Source organism: Kogia breviceps, chromosome 4, assembly GCF_026419965.1.
Source record: "Kogia breviceps isolate mKogBre1 chromosome 4, mKogBre1 haplotype 1, whole genome shotgun sequence".
Classification (NCBI taxonomy): Eukaryota; Metazoa; Chordata; class Mammalia; order Artiodactyla; family Physeteridae; genus Kogia; species Kogia breviceps.
Window position 1 is genome coordinate 114,965,474 of NC_081313.1, and position 22,560 is coordinate 114,988,033.

Sequence of the window (22,560 nt, forward strand, 5' to 3'; positions counted from 1 at the left end):
CAGGAGGTGGGCCAACCAGACTCCCCCTTGCCTCACCCTGCCAAAAACAGACTCCAAAAAAAGCAGATAGGCAACATAGATGTGTAAGTGCTGAGTCAGGCTTAATGTTAGTCCCTAAACAATTCAATAAACACCAGTGATTGTGTTTTTTCAGCAATCTCCCTTGAATGTGGTGTAAGAAAGAAGCTTCCAAGTCAACCTGGAGCTACTGAAGTTTGGGGAGGGTGAGAAATAAAGGGAAGATAGCTACAGGCATGAATGATGTTTGAGAGTGGATGATGCAGAGAACATAACATTTCATTATCATGGACAATAAAAAGCAATTCAAATATTGTGAAAAATTATTTTATAAAAATATCTACATTAAAATTTTAGCCTGAAAGCTGTAGCTTCAGTTTTATAAAAAGGCAATCTTTGAAAGGATCTGGCTCAGGAATATACAAACATTATACAACAGATATCAAGGTAAGACAGATCAAAAAGCATCTTAGGGGATATTGCAACTGGTCTGTCATGAAATAGAATTAAGTATTCTTATTGCATAGCAGAAAATGAGGTCACTTTAATTTGCATAATACTGCAACTTATTAAGACGGAGAGATGCCATTGGGTACTTATGAGAAAGAACTTTGGAATTCAGAGTCTGACTTCTCTGTTGTCCAAATCAGAATCCAAGTGGTGTCTAAGCTGCTTCTAACCTCGGGTTGCAATTCCATTTCATCACTGTGATCAGACTTCAGATATCCCACTGGCAAAGCTGCATTCACAAGCAGGTGTGGCCACCAGAAGAGGGGATGCAGGGGGGTTCACCTACCACATGACTAGCACAGACTTGAAAAATAAGTCTGTTGTGCCCACTGTGGAGAGAGAATTGTACCTGGTGATAAAGGGACACTAGGTTTTGGATGGCATCTGTGGGCAGCTAGAGCAGATTGGCTATTTGGTGATGACGTACCAGTGTTCTAGTCCCCGTGAGAAAGGACACATGAGGATAAAACGAACATGGCCTCAGTAGCACTACCAGCAGGGGCAGTGCTTCCTGGGAAGGGAGACGTGAGGTGGGGTCAATAGCAAAAATCCAAAAGCAGGAAACACAGCTGGCTAGCTCTCAGGGAGGGGATCCTTTCTGGGAAGATGACACACAAACAATAGACTCCCCCAACATAAGCATGATAAGCCATGTGTTGGGGGGGAACTTCGCCTTTCGTCTGAAATCAGGAGCTGTGTGATGGCACACATCAGACCCCAACCTCATCCACACACACACACACCCTGAAACAAAGTCCCAAACCTTCCTCAGAGAGGGAAGAACATTTGGAACAGAAAGCGCATTCCATCAGCTTCCGATCCAGAGGCAGGCGGAGCTTTGAGACCACAGTCACCTCCATGCCAGGTAAGAGCAGAACAAACCAGGTAACAGCATGTCTTGATCCCTTTGGAGCTGTTCTTCCAGGTCCACAAAAGCTGGATATTTCAGCCTCTGCCCAAGGTTACTAAAAATCCTGGGTACCTTGGTATTCTCCAAATGTCTCACTGAAATAACATCTGCTCAACATCAGAAGACGTTTCCCCTTCAGGGGAGTTGAGTGGTTCACGCACAATAAATATACAGTAAATACACAAAGTGTCCAACTCTCTGGGGAAAGTCCTGGGTTTATAACTTCAGGGTGAAGTGGGGAGAATGACAGCCTCCTATAAAATCTGCTTGGAGGTTGCCCAGTTGTATGAGAAGTCCAACATCAGAGTTCATAAAGCCCCTTGGCTCCTTGACATCAGAAAGGGTAAATTCCAGCCCCCAAGTTGTGAGACTCTTCTCCAGACACAAGACTTTCCCCTCCATATGCTGGAAATTCCAATAAAAGCAACTTGCTAGTTCAGGAACAGTACAGCTTTAAGGTTCTTTTTTTTTTTTTTTTTTTTTAATGCAAATGACTCCCTGAGCCCTCAAATACCCTCTTCCCGATGCCTGAAGTTCTGTCATTAATCATTTTTACCTGTGGATTAGCAAAGCTTTCATCAAGCTCCTCTCTCAAAAGGCAAGTACTCCTGAGAGAGATCACACATTCAGGGCCCACCACCATGTCCTCCCTCACGGGGGAAGCTAGGAGGGGGATGTTCTGAGGATTGGCGAGAGGGTACAGGCATGGAATGGGGGAAGAGCACAAGGAAAGGAAGACAAGGATGTGAGACAGACTCTGGACCGACTGCCGAGGGCCAGGCCCAGGGTGCCAAGTATACACCCCTTTGAAGTCATCCATGTCCATGTAAATCACACGTGACCCCATCCAGTGCAGGGACAAACCTATCTTTGGGTTTGGAGGTATGGTGACCTTTTACTCAGCCTCCAAACCAGAACACTTTTGAGAGTAAAACGGGTTGCTCTGAAAAGTTGAACCTGGATAATAAGTATAAACAGGGACTGTCCTATCCCAGGAAAACCCAGAAGTAGGATCCTCTCTGGGACCACTATGGACAAGGACTGAAGCCTTACCACTTTGTTTTCTTGTGTTTTTGTTTTTCATGTATTTTTTTTCCTCCAGTGTGTTACTCAGTGCTTCTCTGAAGAGCTAGTTCTCCCAGCTGAAGAGACACGAAATCTCCCAAACCTGGAATCCTTGACCTCAACGACCAGTAGCCCAGAGACTGAGCAGTTCTGATAAGAAGTTCTAGGAGGAGAGCCCAAGGAAGAGCACCCAGCTGAGGGGCTAGAGAACCTGTGGTCCTAGTTCTAGCACACAGAGGACACGGGGCAGCTTCGAGAACACCCCACTCTTCTGCAGACAATGCCTGTAGTCTAGGCCGGTACATGGGCCTGGTCATTTCTGGACATTCCCGGTATGTCCAACTGCACTTCCAGTAGACAGCAGCTCTAGTAGTCTCAAGGTCCCCATGGGGTAAATGCATAAGAGAGGTTTCTGTGATTTGATTTTTAGCATAGCAGAAGGATCAGTAGTATAGAAATGGAGCAGACCATCACCCCCAATTTAGTGAATCACCACGTTCTGCACACACACACACACATACACACACACACACACACACACACACACACACACACAGGTTCCAGGTTCTCTGATGTCCCTGTAGAAACACACAAAAGAACGTTCAAAGGTGCAGCCGGAGCTATCAGGAACCCACTGCTCAGGGCAGAGGACGAAACACCGTGCGGGAGCAGGAGGTGGATCACTGTCTTCCCACCCTGACGACACTGCCAAGTTGGAGAAGGGCGGTCCCCGCTCCTCTGCAGACTCCGGCAGCGAGTGGCACCCAGCCAGCGTGGTCCCACTGTGCCGAGTCACAGACAGCACCCCTCCCTTCCTCCACCTCCTGGCAGCGGGAGGTGGGGTCACAAGGGCTTGTGAATCACAGCAACACCTAAGATGAAAGGGGGAGAAAGTTACCATCTTAGCTTCTCCGAACTTATTCAGAGTCACAAGGAGTTCATGACCCACAACATCCCAAGCCATAGCCAAGGGAAATGGGCATGATTTGTACCCAAATACTGAAAGGCCTGTGGACTCAGGTTGCCAGCAGCTGGCTGTTTCCCGCTCTAACAGCCAAGTCTCCACAAGATGTTTAAACACAGAGCACAGTCCCTCAACACCACAGGTGAGTGATCTCACCCCACGTCATCACACCGACTCACATCATATCGTAGTGACTCCCCTCCCCAACCCCAGCACTCAGTGTAATGACACTCAGCACCTGCACTGGAAACCTCACAGCTCTAAATCTGTATCACTTTAAGAGAAGTGATGAGTGATACATGTCTCCTTTTAGAAGACACTGAAATGAAGTAGAAAGAACGATAGGCTGACTTTATGGCAGCAAGAACAACTGAATTCCCATCCTAGCTCTGCCATGAGTCAAGCTGCATTGTGGTTTCAGGCAAGTCCATGTACCTCTTCAGGCTCCATTCCCATATATTCAATGTCATCTAACTGAAAGACCCCTCCAATGCTAAATTCTATACTTGGATAAACATTCTAGACATGTCTGTATGTGTTACTGTTTGGGCCAGGTTGAACCATACTCAACAGCTAACTTATGAGCCTAAAATCTTGCTTGTAATGGGTTACAGTTATGCAGCAGATACTATAGGCTGATTCATCCAACATCCCTTCTACTTGCTGTCCTCTGCTACAGAGACCAGCAAGTTATGAGCTCAGCTTCCCAAACTACCTTGCAGCTAGAGGTGCTATGTGACCCAATCCTGGCCCATGAGATTGTAACTGCAAGTCTGCCAGTGCTGCAACTTTGGTTTTCTTCCTCGTCCTGCCCGGAAGAAGCTCACGCAAAGGTGCAAGGGGCAGCAGCAGCAGCTATTCATAAAGCTGGCAGAACAGAAAACACAGGAGAAACCTGATGCTTCAATGACAGTCTGAGGCACCAGGCCAGCCCTGGACTCCTTTCTGCCTGGGACAAATCCATACACACAAAAAAAGATACTTCCTTATCTAAGCAAGTATCTGTCAGTTTTTCTGGTACCTGCAGCCAAACTAAATTCTAACTTATAGTTAAGGTGTAACTAGGAGCCTTATTTTAACATATTACCACCATTATCAAATCTTCTGGTTGAAGATGAGGTTGAGAGAACATTGCGAAAAGAAAGCCCAGGACACCCCAATGGTGACATTCTGCTAAGACATGCATTTCATGTTAATTCCTGGATAAAGCCACAGACATAAAAGAATAGAAGTGGGGAGAACCCAAGTCCTCAGACCCAGATGTGCTGCCTGACCCTGAGAACATCTTGCCTGCACCTGAGGCTCCTCTTTCTCAAGGGAGCATGTCTTTAAAAAGCAGGCTCCTGTATTGCTTTTTATATAAACTTTCTCTTCTGATTCTAAAAATAAAATATTCTCATTATGGAAATTTTGGAAAACACACAAGAACACCAAGAAAAAGAACTTTAATCCCTACATACAAAGAGAATCACCATTACCTTTTTTGGAATATTTCCTGGCTTACTAATAATAACCACAATCATTGACTGAGTGGTTTCTACCTGGCAGGCAGGCACTGTGCTAAGTGCTTTCCACGTATTATCACGTTTCATTCTCACAACAGCCCTAAGAGGCTTGATATGATTTTATTCTCATTTTACAAATGAGAAAACAGAGGTTCAGTCAGACTGATTACCTTGCCCAGAGTTCCAGGGTTAGCGGCAGAGCTGGGACTCAAATTCAGATGTGACTCCAGTATCCATTTCTGTAAGCAGGAGCTACTCTAACCCCCACGACCCAGGACTGCTCGACTGAGCTCACACGGTACATACATTTTGCATCATCCTTTTCTCAACCAGTCTGTCATAAACATCTTCTCATATTAAAAACACGTCCACTGTATAAACATTCCACAACTTATTTAGCTATTTCCCTCATATCAGACATTAAGTAGTTCTCAGTTTTTTGCTCCAATAAATAACTTTGTCCATAAATCTTTGCATCTTAGGCCATATCCATAGATTCTAAGATAAGAGACTCACTCAATGGGTTTGAACACAAATTGCACCTCTGCTCATCTCCTTCCCACCTACTTATGGAGTGGGCAAACAGTAAAGAAATGGACATGAAATATTCAGCACTTACACGAAATTCTAACTACTCACACCTGCACCTTCCCCTCTCATTAAGGCTCACGTGGAGCCAAGGTGGGATCGCTCACTGGCCTCACTGCCTCATACAGGAAAATGCCCTGTACTTCCCACTTCAGCTGTGGAGAGAAAATGACAGTGCCGGTTTTTAATAATTAACCATGAGAACAGAATCACTCTAGGACCAAAATGCCTCTAAAATCTTTTCTATTTAGTTGAGAAAAATCCTAAATGAGAAAAAATTTTTTAAATAAGTTCATTAATTGAAGCCTTGGGCAGACAGAATGCGATACAAACCCCTTTGAGCCTGCATGGCATAATCTTCCTTTGCACTGAAATCCAAACAAGATGGAAAATGGAATAAGAATACCATTGGAGTCATGATGGAGATTATATATGATAATGGTCATAAATACTTAGGATGATGCCTGGCACATTGTACATGCTCAATAAATAAATGTTAGCTCTAATTCTTCCAGTTTCTGGAGAACCAAATACAAGGAGGTGAGTTCTTGGATTGGCCAAAGAGTTCCTTCAGTTTCTAAGCATAAATAAAAGACACATTTTTCATTTTTACCAAGAGCTTTATTGAACAACGTATTCACTGTTTTGTTCCACTACCTTCTGACATTTTTCAGGCAACTTCATAATTCCACCTTCCCAAAACCTTGTATCTTTTGAGCAAAGAACTGTTCCAGGTGCCTTTTACAGTCTTCCAGGAAATTGAATTTTTTTCCATTAAGAGAATTTTGTAAAGACCTAAATAAATGGAAATCCGAAGGTGCAATGTCTGGTGAATATAGCGGATGAATCGGAATTTACCAGCCATACTGTAACAGTTTTTGCCTGGTCACCAAAGAAACATGCGGTCTTGCGTTATCCTGATGGAAGATTATGCATTTTCTGTTGACTAATTCCGGAGGCTTTTCATCGAGTGCTGCTTTCAGTTGGTCTAATTGGGAGCAGTACTTGTTAGAATTAATTGTTTGGTTTTCCAGAAGGAGTTCATAATAGAAGACTCCCTTCCAATCAGACCATATACACAACATCACCTTCTTCGGATGAAGACCAGCCTTTGGTGTGGTTGGTGGTGGTTCATTTCGCTTGCCCCACGATCTCTTCCATTCCACATTATTGTACAGTATCCACTTTTCATCGCCCATCACTATTTGTTTTAAAAACAGAATGTTTTCGTTATGTTTAAGTAGAGAATCGCATGCAGAAATACGGTCAAGAAGGGTTTTTTTTCTGCTTAATTTATGTGGAACCCAAACATCAAAGCGATTTGCATAGTCAAGCTGGTGCAAATATTTTCAGCGCTTGATTTGGGTATTTTGAGTATGTCAGCTATCTCCCACGTGGTAAAACATTGCTTGTTCTCAATTACTGTCTCGATTTGATTGCTATCAGCTTCAACTGGTCTACCCGGCCATGGAGCATTGTCCAGTGAGAAATCTCCAGCACGAAACCTCGCAAACCACTTTTGACACATTCGATGAGTCACAGCACCTTCTCCATACACTGCACAAATCTTTTTTTGCGTTTCAGTTGCGTTTTTACCTTTCTTGAAATACAAAGCGTAAAATGCCAAAAATGTTGCTTTTTTTCTTCCATCAATATTATAAAATGGCTACACAAAAATTCACCAATTTTGATAAGTTTTTTTAAAACTACACGCTGATATGACAGCTGTCACAATACAATCTAATAAAATAGTTTCAAATGATATTAAAGGCAACTAAGCACTACTAGAGCCATCTAGTAAAAAAAAAAAAAAAACAAAAAAAAAACGAACAAACTTTTTGGCCAAACCAATACCTCATAGATATCTATGTTTGCTTGTCTCCCTATAGGCCCTCAACCTCAGCCCCACTGACTCTGATCCTGTCCCCCACACTTCATCAAAACCATCACATACCCCACCAGGAATAAGCCTCTACAGCTGCCTCATTCCTCCCTCTTCCCTCCAGCCTCTTGCTTTGAATGCTTTTCCCCCCCTCAACCCTGAGCTACAGTAGCACACAAGGCATGGGCTTGGGACTCAGACCTGGGTTTGAATTCTGACTTTGACACTTTTTTAGCCACATGGTCTTGGGCAGATTACTTAAACATTCCAAACCTCCGTTTCATCATCTATAAAATGGAATGGAGTCTCATTCAACCAGAGGGCTGTTGAAAAGATAAGAGTGTATGTATACACTGTACCTAACAGACTGCTTTGTGGCCCAGTGAGTGGGCACTTGGCAAAGGGCATCTACCTCTATGACTGTGACCCACCCTCAAAGTTTAATCAGGCTCCACCTCTTCCAGGAAGTGTTCCCTGACTCTGCCAGTTCTCGCATGTCATGTCCTAAATAAAGCCTGTGAAGTACATTTCATTTAGAACTTACATGTACATCATCTTGTATTTCCTATTTTTGTAGGCAGGTCTTATCTTTCCAATTTAATTTCTGGAAAACAAGAACTGTATCTTATTCCACCTAGGGGCCCAGCACAAAACAAATCAGGAAGGGCAATGAAATTCTAAAACCTCTTATGACAACTCAGATCAGTCGGAAGTGGCTCCCTGGAACACTGTGTCAAGAAGAATTCTACAGCTACATTCAGCTTCGCTGGGGAAACGAGTGCTAATTATGGGTATCTGTCGTGGGCGCAGAATGAAGGAGTGGTGACATGTGACAATCATCTGCCATGCCTGAAGGAGGCACTCAGCCCCAAGTTAAGCAAGCTAACCTAGCCCCCACCTGCCCCACCCCCACCTGGGCCCCAGGATGGGGGTGGAGCACACTGACCTGCGTAGCTCCGCCCTGTGCTCATGTTGCTTGGCAGCAGCGTCCACTTGTCAGCAACAGGATTGTAGTACTCCACCGAAGCCAGGTTACAGGATCCATCATCCCCTCCAACCACATACAGGAGCCCATTCACTGCACAGACCCCTGGGAATCAAACAGAGGCCAGAGAAGGCATGACAGCAGAAGCAGCAAGGGGATGGACCAGAGACAAGTCTGGATTGCCCTGGAGGTGCTCTTCCTCCCCTTCCTGCTAGAATAACAGACAACTGGCTCCTCGGGTTTAAGTTTCCTCGACGGACGAACACACAACAGCCACTGGGATCTGAGGATCCCCCTTCCTAACAAGGTCATGTCTCTGACGAGGGAGCTTTCATGACGACATAGCCCCACAGATGTTCCCTGCCCTTGACCCTATAAATAGGCAGAGCACTGTAGGTACAGACCCCATTCTACTGCAGCATTGCCCACTGGTGCATGAAGGCCTCCCACACCCAGTCTGAGCTACATGTGGAAAGAGACAACTCAGGGGATTTCACGTACACTACTTGTACTCTGCTTGTTAGCTGTTCCCTGATAAACCATTTTATCCACACTGTGGGGCACTAGTGGTTGTGTCTGTGATCCCTTTACACAATTGGGGTCTGAATCCACATACAGTTCCCAAGGAAAAGGCTTCCTCCCCACCTTGATCTCAGAGTGAGCTGGTTTGAAGGCAAGGTCTCATGTAGCAGGGACTCAAGAGTAGGAAAATGTAAGTACTGCTCATCAAGATTTAAAAGGCCATAGTCCAATATACTGTGTATTTTTTCAAAATTAGACTCAGGGATTAACGATGCTCAAAAAGTAGTAATTATCAGTGTTGGTGAACATACTCTCAAATCCTGGTGAGTATAAAATGCATCACCTTCCTGGGTGGTGTCAAAAGTACATATACTCCCTCTGATTCAAAAGTTTCACTTCTGGCCTTTTACTCTAAAGAAATAATTTTAAATGTGTGCATTAATTAGCTATAAAGACTACTTATAATAACGAAAGCATTACTTAGAGAAAAGATGGAAATGACCTAAAAGTCCAATAGTAGCTTGGTTATTTAAATTATGTTATAGCCATTTAGAATAATATTATGTAAATATGTTTAGTGTTATAATAAGATATTCATAAAAGATTGTAAAGTGGATTAAAAAGGCAGGTTATAAACCAGTATTACAGTATGATTCCATTTTTGTTATTAAAAAATAGAAATATCTATATGTGAATGTGTGTATATACATGCATTTACATCTAAACCTAATTCTTAAATTAGCTGCTTGAAGGTTCTATAATTCCTCACTCATGTGGCTCAAGGCCAAATGCCAGGTTAAATCACAGCAGGCTTAGACAATGAGCAAATTAATAAACTTCCCTCTTTTTCTTGTTTACGCTTTCGACAAGTCAGCTGCAAATGGGTTTAGCAAGCAGGTAATTTGAGTATAAAGGAAATAAGTCTGCCTGAAAGTCACCTGCTTGTATTTCCAGCCTGGGAAATTGGGCTAAGCCAACACTATGATAGAGTAAGAAGGCAATAAAGCAAGATATACCAACATAGGACACAACCCATAGGGCAAAGTTCTAAAAAGAAATGGTTTAATAGGGGTGTCAGGCTCCAGGCATAAAAAACCTAAACACTAAGGAAAATCATTCCCACAGGAAGGAAAAGGGGAAGGGAAGGAGAGACAGAAAATACAAAGAAGGGAATACAGAAAGTGGTCCTATTGGAGAATGGATCACGAATCCTTTCATGGATACCCCCGAAAGGAGGGAAATTGGTTTCTGGTGGGAGGTGAGAGGTTCTCATAGCCAGACACTGGCAAGAAAAGATAGAACCAAGTGTGATTGTCTGACACTGTCCACACAGCCCTATGCTTAGCTACCCAACAAAGCCACTGGGCCTGGGCACAGATGGCAACCAGAGGCTCTTCTGGGTCTGTGTCCATCTATGTGCAGTGAAAGTCATCATCCGTCACTGGGAGGAAAAGAACCCTCTGCATCTAAGAGGGGGCCCTGTGAGGCACCCCGTGGCTAGCTTTGTGGCTTCCAAGCTCTCCCCTGCCCAGCAAATGGATGCTCCCTACTCAGGGTACAAGCTCAGACCCAGGCCCTGGGAGCCTCTTCCCTCTGCCTCTCTTTTAGAGCTAGTGTGTGCAGGGAGAAAACACCCACAACCTCCCGCAGAAGGAGAGAAGGAGGGAGCAGTTATATTACCTGCATTGCGCCGGCACATGTTCATGTCCGCCACCTGCTTCCAGGTGTTTGTTCCAGGATCGTAAACCTCGACACTCTTCCTCACCAAGGGCCCATCGTGCCCACCTGTGGCATACAGCTGCCCGCTGAGGACCCCAACCCCTGAAAGGCAGAGCACAGAGTCCCAGCCTCAGGTTGGCTGCAGCGACCAGAAACCAGGAGGCCTGGCGTCCAGTCCTGGACAGCCATCACCGGCAGGGTGACAGGGGGAGTGCTGTTTTGTCTCCCTGGAACTCAGGGTCCTCGTCTATAAAACAAATATAATGACACCTACCTGCCTCATAAAATCAACTTGAAAACCGCCCAATACAACCTCATTTCTATTCAGACACACAAAAATAAATATTATATATATGGGTGTGTGTTTGTGTGTGGGTGTAGTAGAAAGAGTTGAAATGGAAACTACACAGCAGGTGTGCTGAGATCATTATTGCCGAGGACTCCCTGCTTGTCTTGAAGCAGAAGCTGTTCTTTCTGGCCCCGTGCTCTCCTCCCTAGATGGCAGTGGGGCACTGAATCACTCACGATGGTGGTAAGCCTGAGCTGAGGGCCAGGACTGCATCATTTACATGTTTTAGCATAACCTTTTAACATCCTCTAATACAAGTCAAGGAAATAAAATCCAGAAAGCAGGAGTGCCTAAAAAGAGCAGCTGATGTGGTGGCCGGGACACCTGGGTTCTGGACCTGTGTCTCTAACCTGCCCGCCAGGTGGTGTTTCCCTTTCGGGGCCTTCAGTGTTCCAACTGTATAGTGAGGGAGCTGGACTAGATCGGTAGTTCCAGTGGACCACAGACTACTCCACTGCGTGGACAGCTCAATTAGCTGGGGAATTTTTGAAAACACAGATTCCACAACCTCACTCCCAGAGACACTGGTCAGGAATCAGAAAAAGTACCTCAGGTGACTGGAATGTGCAGCCAGGTTTCAGGCCCAAAGACTAGATTTTCCAGAATATAAACTTCATATGGACAAGAACCATGTTTGTCTTATCATGACTGTTTCCCTGTGCGTGACGGTACGTAGTAGGTTCTCAACAAATACTGTCTGAATGACAAGATGTGTAAAATCCCACCAGCAATTATGCAGGTGTGCAAATGGCTCCCCGCAGTTGCCCTCAACTAACAGCAGATGGTGGTGGTGTATCAACAGTGGCGGCTATCTTACGGGCTTGAGTTAAATAAAATACAGTGTGTTCCCAAGCTGCCTCATCTTCCTCACCTCCATGTACAGGAGGAACTAGCACATGCTGGGACCCAGAAATGGCCTCTTTTCCTCACAGCCATCTGCTAGCACTGCCCACCCCCTGCTGAGGAAGCAAGCAGCCTTCCAGGCATTCAGGGGCACCAGTGCCCTCTGCAGCCTCCTCTGCCAATGCTCACACAGAGCTTTCCTGGACCTAGAGCCACAGGGGCCCCTGCTGCCAGGGTCTCTGGGTCTTTAGCCACCAAAGAACACCTACCAGGACGAGTATGTGGGTTCCCAACTCCAGATGTGCGGCTTCTCCAAATCTCAGGGATGTGAAGCACTAAAGAAAGGCTGCCCTGGGAGCCTGAGGCCAGAGCACTGACAGTGACCTGAGGAAAGAACCCACCTCCGGGAGAGATACCACCCCTTAAATCAAGGTCACTGTGCCTCGTGAGAGACAGGAGCAGCCCCAGTGATCTCCCCTCAGCAATAACCCCTGGGCAGCCTGATAGAGACAGAGCAGCAAGGCCTCCAAGGGCAGCTCCGTCCACAAGATGAGCCTGAACTTTCTAAGGTGGGTCTGTGCTCGTGGCTCTGTCCGGAGCTGGCCCTCCCCGCTTTCTGCTTGAGGCACTCCTGGAAACAGCCACAGACCTCAGTGTACTGCTCCACTCCTGCTGAGCTGTCCCTGCCTCCTTGGGCTTTGAACACTTTCTTGCACACCTCAAGTCACACACAGGATTTCCAGGAAATACAAAGAAGACTCTACCAGTACCATAAACCAAAACTACTAAAAGAGCCCTATGATGGCAGGAGAACCAGAGGATCTGTGAATTGAACTGGGCCCTAGGGAACACCTATTGCAACCCACTCATTTCACATCTGAGGACTCAGAGGCCAAGACCACAGGGACATTCGAGCAAACCCAGAACCAAGATCCAGCCCTCCTGACTTCCATGCATTTGCTGCAAGTTCAGGAAGGGCCAACCTGTTGGGATCAGCAGAGACAAGACGAGCTCCCTAAAAATAGCCTTCCAAACACAAATGTTTCTTAAATGGAATCATATGGCATTTTCTTTCCTAACCAGTGAGCATACAGTGGTTCTTGGAAAATATTAAAATAGCATAATTTTTAAGGAATACTAAGGAAGTGGTCATGTGTTTGTATAAAATGAGATCACAACTCAATCTTCAAAAATACAAAAAAAACCCCACAAAAGATAAAGTAATAACATGGTGGGGAAAAGCTCCCAGTTGTGGCTTCCCTTCCCAGAAGTCACGTGGCCTTCCTGCAAGCCAGGCGGGTCATCAGTCACCAGTCCCACAGGAACCGGGAGCAGAGAGCCAGTGCCCAGCCTCCAGCGCCTCCATCTGCCCTTCCAGACCCTTTCCTCTGGGCCCCTAGATGATGGGGCAGACAAAGCAGGGAAGAGGGGCTGTTGCTCCACTTCCTGGAAAATCCCAAAGGACCACACAGCTCCTGGTCTTCCCACAGGAGGCGGAAGTGGGCTCCATGTGGGGATTTATTCTCCTCGCATGCGGGTGAGGGGGCTGAAGTGAAGAAAAGTTGGGGGAGACATAAGTTTATCTCCAAATATTAACACTTATAGCTTGGCTTTCAGCCCCCAAGACAGAGACAGGCAAGTGGAGCTTTTCCAAGGAAGACTGGGACAGCCATGCTTGTCACACTACTTCATGAGAATGAGACTCTGATAATCTGGGCTCAAAAAAATCTAACTTCAAAATGAAACAAACCTGAGTAGGAATCCCAACTCTGCCAGTGACTAATGATATGACCTTGGGCTAATTACTCAACCCCTGGCTGACTAACTTTCTAAATCTGTTAAGTGGAGTTATGTCATGTCTACCTTGCAGAGCTGTGACGAGGATTAAATAAAGTGAGGCACAGAAAGTGCTTATTAGGACAGCACCTGGCACATAGCAAGCTTCACTTTTCAAGAGATGCAGACACCTCCAAAGAAATGGAAGAGATGACGATGAAGGGAATATGATCTCATCTGTTCTCTACCAAAGGGATCCCCCCGAGAAGGGTTAACTCCTAAGTGCTTGTGTCAGCTGCAAAGATGCAAGTGGGATTATATACACTGAAAGGAGAGAAGAGGGAGGGAAAATAAGGTAGAATGTTAAGCTCTTGGCCTCCAGACCCACCTGTGAGATCAGACAAAGCCTGCCCCCCTGACCCTCCCCCCACCCCGTACCTGCACCGCTGCGACGAGTGCTCATGTCTGCCACGTATGTCCACTCATTGGTCGCTGGGTTGTACTGCTCCACGGTGCTCAGGCACTGGCGGGAAGCCCCATCGTAACCGCCAACGGCATATAGCTTCCCTGGAACAGACAAAGTGGCTGAGGGTGGTGCTTCAGACTCGCACAGAACTGGAGCGTGGCCGAAACTCCACTTGTAACCCACTGGGGCACCCTCACCTCCATCAGGGTTCAGGACCCCCTCCCCCAGGAAGACCACAACTCCCTCCCCAACCAGGGTAAGCATGCTTCACGACTCTGTCTCCTAGTTCCTCTTAAGCCCTGAGTTCCTCCTCAAAGCAGTACTGACTGAACCTCTTTCTCAAAAAGCACCCCAAACACCCAGTGCAAAGCGATGGCCTGCTGTCACTGGGGCTCAACGTATTCTTCCTAGTGAACTCATTAGATCTTCTCCAGAACAAGACACTGGAGAGATGGAAAGCTTGAGGGCCCCAGGTGCAGCCAGGCAGGCAGACTTTCTGGGTAAAGGTTCACAACAGCAGACAGAACAAATAAGGAAAAATATTCTCCAACAAGAACCCAAACATTGTCTCCTCCATGTTTTGTACTCTGTCCACAACCCGGACAGGCAGAACGTGTGAATGGAGTGCTCTGTGTGCACTGTGGGATGGGTTGGCTGGAATTTACCTGCAGACCCCCTTGCAATCTCTGAGCCATGCACAAGACCCCTGAAGCACCATCACCTATTTTAAAAATGGAATGCCATAAACGGCTATCAAAAAGCAACAGTTTGTTCTGAGGATGGAGATGAGGTTAGGCAAGGGGGCAGGAAATTGGTATTTGAATGATCTCAGAGAGAGATTCAAACATTTGGGTTTAACATGTAGTCTTAGAATACAGTGGGAAGGTCTCGTGTGTGTGTGTGTGGGGGTGTCCTACCTCACCTGGGGTCTCAGTCCTATAGGGGACCCTGGAATTATAATAAGGATCTTAAACACTAGCTACAGACTAAATAAACACCACCAGATGCAAATCTACTTAACAGGGTTACTCAATCAAAATATTTTTGGGGGGCTTCCCTGGTGGCGCAGTGGTTGGGAGTCCGCCTGCCGATGCAGGGGACACGGGTTCGTGCCCCGGTCCGGGAGGATCCCACATGCCGCGGAGCGGCTGGGCCCGTGAGCCATGGCCGCTGAGCCTGAGCGTCCGGAGCCTGTGCTCCGCAAAGGGAGAGTCCACAACAGTGAGAGGCCCGCGTACCGCAAAAAAAAAAAAAAAAAAAAAAAATTTTTTGGTCACTATGTGCTTTCTTAATGGAGAGGTACCAAGAGTACAATCAGTATGTGAAAAATCTGCCATTATTTTAAGTTAGAAAGAGTTTCTCAGGCTCAGAACTATGTTGTACCATCAGGACGTTTGCTGCATCAGATGTAAAATTATTTCTTCTATCATTGAGCCTGGTTTTGGGTTCTGCTCCCACAGCCCTCTCAACCAGCCCTTCTAGAAGAAAGGGACACCTCCTCCTGACTCTGCTCTCACCTAAGCCAGAGGGCAAAATCCTGACTCAGAGCTCCTCCAGGACCCAGGCTACTCTCGTGGTGTGTGCTGGCTCAGAGGTAACCACCTGCCCAGCCAGCTGTCCATCACAAGGGAGGAGACAGGCCTGGGGTGTGGAGGAGAAGAGAAGCTCCTGACGGCAACCCCAGTCTCTGTAACACACGATCTCCGCTCTGCGAGGAGCTTCTGCCTAATCTCCCAGCCTCACTATCCCTCTTCCTGCGTAGAGATTCTTCAAGGCAGCCAGTAGCAGATGATCCTGATTTTCTTTCTTTTTTCCCCAGTGTTATTTAGGCTATGCAGCCATGGTAAGGAGATGATGAGAGGGAGATGGGTTCTGTGCAGACAGTGTGGGGAGCTGTATCTTCAGGGCCACGGGGAAGGAGCGTCCACTTAAGATCCTCCCTGGACATTCTCACCAAAGCTGTCCATTGGACTCTGCTGCCCCACGGTGACTCTCAGCCGAAAGAGCTTCAGATTCAGGCTGGACAAGATAAATAAATCTCCAGTCTGTCCTCCGGGTCAACAGGGCATGCTACCACACAGCACTTCTGCCACACAGAACATGCTCACAGAAGGCTCTGTCAAGGGTAGTATTTCAAATGACAACCAGGAAGGTATCTCCTCTAAGCCCCATCAACCATTCTAACTCTGCATCAGCTGAAAAAATACCCACTCAAGGTTTCTCCTTTCAGGGATACGCTACTTTTAACCCCAACTCTATTGTTTGATATTCCTGGCTAAGGAAAAAGGGGGGAAATGGGAAGGTGGCTAGACAAAGCACTTGCATTTGGCAGACAAATCAATTTCTGTTCCAACGGGAGGATGAGATTGCAAGAAACAATTTTATCTCGGTAGGAGGACAAAAATCCTTGCACTCACTAAGATGACTCATTCAGTATGTTAGAACAATATACTTTTAAATTAAAATTTAAACTACATAATACTGGTATGGACCAAGAAATGCAGCGAGAGAAAAGAATCTTTATATTAATGTCTAACTCACTGCACATTACACTCTCCCCGAAGCATGTGTATGTGTTGTGTGTGCACGTGACATAGAAAATGCCTGTGAACATGTGTGATTGCACAGATTTCCAGCTAAATTCCCACTTCAGGACAGGCTAATGAATCAGTGTTTTCCTGCAAAGTATAGCGTTTTAGTCCAAATAATACTCTATGCTTTAATACGTTGAATTCATACATATTTCTAAAATGTCTCTCTATTGGCATTTCCTAATGGTCTGAGTTGGGAGTTAGAAGACCTGGGTTCAAGGAGTGGCTGTGCTATTTACTAGCATGGGGCACATGGATTACTCCTCTGGGACCAGTTTCCCCTTCTGGAGAACGGAGGAAAGCTAAGTCCTGCACATCTCCTTCAGGAGAGTTTTAGGAACAAAATGAGAAATTGGAGATGAAAACCATTTAAAAACTACAGTGCACTGTCTAACAGGCCCCAGACCTCACCATTCACTCCTGTCTTACCGCACACACCTTTCCTGACTAGAGCAGGACCCACCAACCTACCTTGCAGTGACTAATCAGAACTGGGGAAAGGTGCCCACCTCACTCAGAGCTCTGTTAATAATGCTTAATATGTGAACATGAGGATAAAATTAAACAAACAATTGACTCTCACCCCCTCCACATTATACTCCTGGGTTATATCTTGACTCTGGATTCCCCAACTCGTAATAGAGACAAGTGGCCAAAGCAACAGGCCAGCATCTCCCCTCTAGGCTCCTCCCACTCCCCCCAAGCCAGCTCACCCACTTTCTAGCCTTGGGCCAGGAGCTTCACCTTTCTGAGTCTCAATTTTTCTCATCTGCTCATCAGGATACTAGTACCAGACTCAGCAGTAACGGAGGAATAGAGTCAGGACACCAGGAGAAGGCCCGGGGCCAGGGCAGGAACAGGCCACCACCCACTGCCGCTCCTTACCCTCTACGACACCCACACCCACACTGCTCCGCCGTGTGTTCATTGGGGCCACGAAGAACCACTCGTTGGTCTTGTAGCTATAGGCTTCCACTGACGCCAGGCCTGGGAGACAAGAGACTCATGAGGTTTCTATGGTGCCAGGCCTCACCCTGCTGTGCAAACAATGAGGATGGGGGAACAGGGCAGACCTGGGGGCTGGAAACCTGGGTGTATGACTCAGCACTACCCCTGCCTCAATGTGCAGCCCATGGCACCTCCCTAAACACATTTGCACTGTGTCTGCCTGAAGGGACCACTAAGCCCTGACCTAGAGGGTGGGCTGTGAGAGGCCCAGGGGTATAACGTAAATCGTAAAACCAACAGAATGGAATAAATATCTGAGGTTGCCTCGCTGAACACCTATTCTCTCCCTCTTTTCCCTTGTCCTCCTCTATTTTAGAGGCTGGAAAGCTGAAAACTTGCCTTCCCAGAATCCCTTGGAGCTGTGGGTGACCAAGTCAATGCAATCTAAGCAGGATTTCTGAAAGAGCCTTTGCTTTTCTGATAAGCCCCCACCCCCCTTCCTGCTTCTTGCTACCTGGAACACAAATGTGTTGGCTGGATATAACAGTCACCTTGTGACCATGAGGATAAGTCCAAAAGACTCTTCAGGAACTTGGCCCCAGTATCCTTGAGCAACTGGACGAAGGTGGCAACTGCCAACCTCCGAATTTCTTGTTTCATGAACAAAACAAAAGCTCTCATTTGTTTAAGCCACAGTTTAATCAGGTTTTCTACTAGCAGCCAAAAGCAATGCCTAAAAGAAACAATGCCCCACCATCCTTTGTGCTCTTTATTCCCAGTCCCCACTCACTAGAAGCAGCCTCTGAAGGGGCTACAGATCTTGGAATTAATGAAACAGGCAAAGAGAAGGCTGAAAAAGGTTACCAACTGGTGAAGACACAAATGAAATTTCAGAGAGGTAAAATATATTGTTTTTCATGTCACCGGGGGCAAAAAGGTATCACTTTAGTTTAACAGAGTTGCTGTCAACAGAGACATCCACCTGGAGATAATCTCTCCAAGTCCATGTCCACTAGTAGTTTCGGACTCTCACTTTGGAGCTAGATGAAAGCCAGGAGCAAGGGGACGCTTCTGCAGTGGCACAACCTTGCACAGCTTTGGTGGGGCAGTAGAAAGGGCAATGGGCAAAGACTGTGTGACCCGAGCCAGGTCTCTTCCCATAGCTGAACCTTAGCTCCCTCATCTGTTCAGAGGAGGGTTCAGACCACAGTTCTGAGACACCCTCCAGCTGAGCTTGATCTAAGTCTCATCTCCAGAATAAATGGATTAACAGACACTGGAAAGGACAAAAGGGTCTCTTCTGAGGGTGGGGTCCTTCCTAGAGCCCTAGAAATAACAGCACGAGGGCAGTTACATATTCTGTGTGTAGGAAGGTGTGCCTCCGACATGCAAGTTGGGATAGGAGGAAGGATGGGTATGTTCTTGGGGCAGTAGCTACAGAGGGACCAGTGGTTGGCCCAAGAGATGGCTGACCAAACCAGGGTTGCATGGAAGGTGTGTCCTAGGCTGGATGGGGACTGAGTCCGGGACCTACCAGTACTGCCATCAAAGCCCCCGACGGCGTAGAGCAGGTCATTGAGCACAGCTGCTCCCAGCGTGCTCCGGCGCTCCTGCATGCTGGCGATGGACGTCCACTGGTCCTTCACCCCATCATACACGTCCACTGTCCGCACACGCAGTGAACCATTGAACCCGCCCACGGCGTACACGTGGCCAGCCATGAACACCACACCTGAGGCACAGGAAACCAAGGCATCAAGGTCACCTCAGACGGCTGATGACTCACGTTAATGAGTGACAATGGGGGAACGAGGCAGGCATGGAAATAATTCACCACAGAAGGTGATCTCCAACTTTAGCTATCTGGAAGTCACTATGGGACTCACTGGATTTCTTCTCGCATTTGCATTTCTAGTTTTGTTTGATTCAAGCAAGTACTTGGATTAGCCTGAAGTCCCTAAGCACATGAGAACTGACCCCAGAAGGTGCAGCTAGAAACTGTGCAGGTGGGGAAGGGAAAGGAAGGGAGTGTGGAATGCACAGATGTTTTTGGAAACAAGGAGCAGGACTGTGGCGCCCAGTAGAGACCTGCGGTGGCGGCAGCGGTGGGGCGGAGTGGAAAGGCAGCCTGCACACCGGGAGGCAGTGCGGCTCACCTGCTCTGCATCTCCTGGAGGGGAGCTCAGCAATCTGATCCCACCGGTCCTCCTCAAAATCATAGCACTCCACACTGCGGATGGCCTTGGGTGCCTGGCCGCCAACCACGATCATGACCTCCAGAAAGACAAGTGGACATTAGCTGGGTCTCCCCAACATCCAGATTCATGGGTCATCAATCCCTGTTACGTCCACATGCTCACTGCCCAGGGTCCGTGGATGATCTGAGATGCCAGTTTACAGAGCTACATACATGAAGGTGCTGCCCCTTAATCACCAACAGGTCTGAACATTCAAGAAAAGTTTAACGAGCATCTTCCCACAGAAACACAACCATAAAGCTTACGCTTCCCAAGTGCCCCTGTTCAGGGCTGTGCTGGGGGTATAGCCACTTGGGGCATCTTCTGCAATCTGAGTGTCCTTAAGCATTGGGGGCAAGGGGACTAAATTTTAAATCAAAATAAAATATTCCCATATATATATCAAAATATGAATATATTTTGGAATAGAGTACAGAATTTGTATGCATTTTAAAGATAAAATTAATTCAAAAGTACTTCTGAATGCATAGATTATAGGGAGCACTTATTCACTGCAGTATGGGAAAAAAATTTGTAAAACACCGCTTTGCGGTGGTCACCACAAAAATGCGTGTAACTGATGATGTTCTGAAAAAACAGTGCTATAGTATTATTTCCACAAGTAAGGTAGTAGCTACCACTGCCAGTCATCTTGTGAAGTATGTTGTCATTTGTTTGTCACCACAACTCTGCAAGGTAGATATTATCGTCCACATTGACAGGTCAGGAAAGTAAAGCTCAGAGAACATAGGTAAATTGCCCAAGGTCACACAGCTAAGAGCAGCAGAAGAGAGACTGAGAGCCAAGTGCACCTAACACAGGGGTGAGTGCAGCCCCACCTCTCTCCTGCTCCAGAAACAGGGTCTATGCCAGGACAGCTCACTACACCGTGTTTTTCAAACTGCAGGTCAGATTTCATTGGTGGGTCACTAGATCAATTTAACAGGTTTCAACCAGCATACTTTTTAATAGTACAGCACAGAAAATATAGTAAGGATGTTATTTCATGAAATATTTGTTCTGGTTATACACACATGTGTGTATCTTCTAGAGAGCAATTTAGACATATTTCTTAGCGTAGGATGTAGTATTTTTAAAAAAACAATGAAAGCCACTGTTCTGGCTGCAGCAACAGAACTTCAGTAGTTCACTGTGGTATCCCCATTGCTGTGACTTTTGTCATGTGTTATTAATAAATAAAAATTAAAGCACCAAAGTCAACAATAGTTTACATATGTCAGTAAGTCTACAAATTCATGGCTGTCCCCACAATGACTTCACTCTCACTCACTCATTCCAAGTTGCCTTCTTAAGTGGAGAAAAAGGGATAAAGTCACAGGCAGACAGACAATCAATATAAGTCACAGGATCTTCTCATTACCTGTGGCTTGTCTTATTTACCACAGTGGTTCTCAAACTTCAGTGTGCATCAGAATCCCCTTGAGGACTTGTTGAGACACAAATTGCTGGGCCCTACCCCACAGAGTTTCTGATTCAGTAGATCTGAAGCGGGACTGAAAATATGCATTTCTAACAAGTTCCCAGTTGATGCTGATGCTGCATTTCCAAGAGTCATACTTTGGCAACCCCTGTTTTAACCCACAAACATAGAGATTTCCTGATGATGTGCCATCACCCATTTCTGCCGTTATAATTATCATAGTGCTCTTTGCTTCCCTGCAAAGCATCTTTGGGGAGAAGAGTGATCATCAAAATCTGTGTGAGTGCATAGGAGTACACCCCTCAGCTGAACATTATCCACCATATAGGGAGACAGGTATAGGGCTGACAATCATTGCTCAAGATCAATTATTTATGACCCAAGATTCTAGACTCAGGCTCACCTACTTCCCATGTGGGTGGTCACTGGTCATCAGCGTTAGTCTATAGCACTGCTGTGACCGAATGTAAGTGACCAATGTTCAAAACCTCAGAATTCCGTTCTGACTTCTGGAACATGTCAAAGGAACCCAGGACACATAGTCAAGACTTAGAGCTGTTGTTGCCTCCAGAAATAAATGTTCTGCATTTGACTTTCCTCTGCTCAGAAGGTCCACTGCTCTGTGTCAAGAGCAGCCCTTTTCAGAGAGATGCAGAATTCTACATTCCTTCCCATCTGTGATTCTTTGCTTAGATAGGCATCCATGAACAGTTCAAGGGGGATGTTAATGAACACAGCCTCTTGGCAAACCTCAGACAATGCCCAACTTATTCCTCCAGGGCTGAATGACCCTCATTCATAAACATACCTAGAATTTGTACTGTCTTTCTGGTTTTGAGTTGGTAAAGTTGAAATGTAGTCAAACCATTACAAGGATTTTCTTTGAAATCTGAGTTTGGGGCCAACTGGGAATAAAACTAGTTTTTAGTTTTCTTTCTGCAGTGACATCAAGTACCCAACACCCTCCCCTTGAAACACTCTTCCCCCATCTGATCCCCCCACCCCAACACCTGCTTATCTTTCAGGTCTCAGTTTACACGTCACTTCCTCCAAGAGGACCTCTCTGACCTCCAAAGCTGAGTTACAGGTCCTTCTCTGAGATCACATATGCCCTGGGTTCTCCCACTAAAAGTGCCCCACATTGTGCTGTAACTGTCCAGTAACCTTGTCTCCCTTCTAGACAGGGAGCCCTGTCAGCGCAGAAAAATGTACCTGCCTCAATCACCAACATAACCCTAGGG

General features: G+C 46.3%; 1 protein-coding gene across 12 annotated transcripts in view; it reads right to left on the reverse strand.

Moving 5' to 3' along the window:
• Nucleotides 1-1,897: 1,897 nt before the first annotated feature.
• KLHL3 (kelch like family member 3) overlaps nucleotides 1,898-22,560 on the reverse strand; it is a 124,854-nt gene continuing 104,191 nt past the window's right edge. For 2 of the 12 annotated variants that reach the window (XM_067031681.1, XM_067031686.1), the window contains 7 exons: nucleotides 19,798-19,915; nucleotides 19,176-19,373; nucleotides 17,579-17,680; nucleotides 14,075-14,203; nucleotides 10,630-10,770; nucleotides 8,389-8,532; nucleotides 1,898-3,375 (listed from right to left, as the gene is read on the reverse strand). In XM_067031681.1, coding sequence (XP_066887782.1) covers nucleotides 3,347-3,375; nucleotides 8,389-8,532; nucleotides 10,630-10,770; nucleotides 14,075-14,203; nucleotides 17,579-17,680; nucleotides 19,176-19,373; nucleotides 19,798-19,915 — 861 coding nt within the window. In that variant the 3' untranslated portion in view covers nucleotides 1,898-3,346. The other 10 variants (XM_067031682.1, XM_067031687.1, XM_067031678.1 and 7 more) reach the window with 7 other exon arrangements.